At 34.8% G+C, this 3,198-nt stretch overlaps 1 protein-coding gene across 1 annotated transcript; it reads left to right on the plus strand.

The window, feature by feature from the left end:
* Positions 1-2,455: 2,455 nt before the first annotated feature.
* On the plus strand, positions 2,456-2,728 carry LOC308271267 (non-histone chromosomal protein HMG-17-like; the record flags this gene model as incomplete). Its single annotated transcript, XM_080707509.1, has 1 exon — positions 2,456-2,728. The coding sequence occupies one exon, from the start codon at positions 2,456-2,458 to the stop codon at positions 2,726-2,728; it is 273 nt and encodes a 90-aa protein (XP_080563635.1).
* Between the last annotated feature and the right edge of the window lie 470 nt (positions 2,729-3,198).

A 3,198-nucleotide genomic window follows, 5' to 3' on the forward strand; every position in this document is an offset into this window, starting at 1 on the left:
AAATGAAAAACACTAAATTACTTAATAAATGAACAAATAAATAAGAAATAAATAATAGAGTAAAATCTGTATTCATATCACCAAATATGCTTCTGATTGCATTAAGAAAAAGATATTTCCTGTTATTGCAATTGTCTATTTATGGTTGGTAGCTGTACACAGACAAAGCTGTTTACATGTGCCTCTGCTTATGTAACTACATCATTTACCAAAAAATTTAAGAGAATAAAAATCAATGCACATAGGAATTCGTTCTATGCAATTAGATAAGAAATAAGTTAATTTAGGAAGTTGTATTTAAACATATTTTCTTTTTTGTTCTTTTTATTAGCATATGTAATTAAATGTCATTTGGGAATTGTTAACTAGATACACTATAAAGAAATGAGCACTTTATATTCATACTCTATGATGAAGCATTAATTTAGATCAAACCGGAGAAAGCTAGTAGGTAGCTGTGTGGTTCAGGTACTCCAGGAATACCTAAGTCAATTTTATTGATTCTAACATACAAGCATTTAATTCTAATGCCAAAGGTATAAAGAATTTAGTGGCATAACAGAAAAATCACAGGTATGGCTTCCTGATTAGAATAGTATACTCTGCAGCCCAATGTATCATTTGCATAAATGTCATGATTTTTCATTATCAGTATCAGAAATTATATATTATTGATTTTTGGAAATATAATTAATTTTACAGTTGCATTACTTTACATAGGTCCAGATGGAAAACTATGTTTTATATATGTTATATGTCCTTATATAACACACATATATAACATTTATATAACATATAACATATATAAAACATATATGTTCTATATGCTTTAAACTGTAAGTATTTCTAATACATTTAGAAGTGTTATAACTAGACTTCTTGTATATCTGGTGGTTTAATATGACTCAAAAATGACTTTGAGTGTAATATATCTTACCCCATGGGGTCATTAGAAGAACTTTTCACTCTCAGAGGACAAACATGACCTGAACTGCAACATGCTTGTTAACAGTAAATCCAGTGGTCATTTGCAAATGTGCTTTTTTAATTTGCAAAAAATAAAACCACATAATGTCAGTTTTACTTGTTAAAAGTTATATAAATAGATATTATGTGATACTTAAGAGTGGATTTTCTTTTTCTTTTTTTTTTAATTTTAAGCTAGCTGGGCTTGGTGGTGCATGCTTTTAATCCCAATACTTGGGAGGCTGAGACAGGAGAATCACACAGGTTTGCAACCAGCCTCAGTTACTTACTGAGGCCCTCTGCAACTTAGATAAGATTCTGTTTCAAAATAAAGAATATAAAATAGGGCTGGGGAAGGTAGCTTAGAGGTAGAATGCCTCTAGATTCAATCCCCAGTCCTGCAAAATAAGTAAATAAGTAAGTAAGTAAATAAATAAATAAATAAAAAAAATTTAAGCTACATTAGCATATGCCTCACTCTTTCCTATAGCCTGAATATAAATAATTAGTCATATAATTTTATTAACTGCATACTTTATAAGGAAGCCTGTATAACTCTTGAATGATGCTACTTTTTAAAATTAGTGAATGAGTACCAACTAGGATTATAACATATCAGCTGCAGGTATGGAAAGCCAAAGAATGCCAAAAGCAAGGAAAATCTATTTCATCAAAGACTCAAAAGATTATTGACATTGTTTTAATACCAAATACTAAATATATAATATTATTTACAAATAATATTAGTCTTTATTTTTCAACTGTGATACAGTTCTTTAATTTCAATTTCAGAGCCGGGCGTGGTGGCGCACGCTTGTAATCCTCGCACTTGGGAGGCTGAGACAGAAGGATCAGACAGGTTTGAAGCCAGCCTCAACTACTTAGTGAGGCTCTCAGCAACTTAGTGACCCTGTTTCCAAATAAAGTATAAAATAGGTCTGGGAGTATAGCCCGGAGGTAGAAAGCCCCTAGGTTCCACCTCCAGTACCACCAAAATAAATAAATAAATAAATAAATAAATAAATAAATAAATAAATAAAATAATTTCATTTTCAGATGTATGCTACATATAAACAATATATCTGGCCTTTAACTTTAGAAGCAGCTTGAAACCATATTGCATTATTACTAGAATTGGGAAAATAATCGTTCCTGAGTGTTGATTGTTTAGTAAACTTCTGTTAGATGCCCAATGGGAGGAGAAAAATAAGCTAATATACCAAATATGCCAGTGAGAATATGAAAATTGCTACAGTAGTTGTACAAATAGAGGCTGTATACAGACAGTGAATTGTAGAGGAGGCGTTAATAAATTGTGATAAGACTATGTAGGCAGTATTTTGTGAAAAAATAAGTTTTATTCTGGGTCATAAAGTATGAACATTGGAGCATTGTGAAGAAGAGAAGGCAAAGACGATCCCTGGACCTACTGAGCCTGCACCCCGCTGCATCCCGCGTCCTGCTCCTGCATTCCTCAGCCTTCCCCACCATGCCCAAGAGAAAGGCTGAAGGGGATGCTAAAGGAGATAAAGCCAAGGTGAAGGACGAACCACAGAGAAGATCGGCAAGATTGTCTGCTACACCTGATCCTCCAAAGCCAGAGCCCGAGTCTAAAAAGGCCCCTGCAAAGAAGGGAGAGAAGGTACCCGAAAGGAAAAAGGGAAAAGTTGATGCTGGCAAGGATGGGAATAACACCGCAGAAAACGGAGATGCCAAGACAGACCAGGAACAGAAAGCTGAAGGTGCTGGAGATGCCAAGTGAAGTGCATGCATTTTTGATAACTGTACTTCTGGTGACTGTACAGTTTGAAATACTAATCAAGTTTTATAAAAATGCACATTTTGTTTTACTTTTTTTTTAAGCTATGTTGTTAGCACACAGAACACTTCATTATTGTTTTTGGGGAAGGAGCATATGTCACTAATACAATGTCTCCAAAGCTGGAGTACTGTGAGGGAAAACACCTTTTCCTGCTAGTTTTGAGAGATTTCCTCTTGGCTTCCAGGAGGAGGGATTCCCTGATGTTGGCACACAATAGCCATCTTGGCACAAACGCCAAGTGGTGTGGGAAAACTCACTCATTTTTTTTTTGCCCCCTCCCTCTCCACCGTCAGCATAGACTTAACTCCCCTAAACCCAGAGACCTGTTAGTACCTGACCCCAAATTTGATTTTACCAATATGTCAGCCAGTCTAGACTTTGCAGTGACATCACTGAGATGGTGTCCCTCA

The sequence above is a fragment of the Muscardinus avellanarius genome (assembly GCF_963383645.1).
Source record: "Muscardinus avellanarius genome assembly, chromosome: 1".
Taxonomy (NCBI): Eukaryota; Metazoa; Chordata; class Mammalia; order Rodentia; family Gliridae; genus Muscardinus; species Muscardinus avellanarius.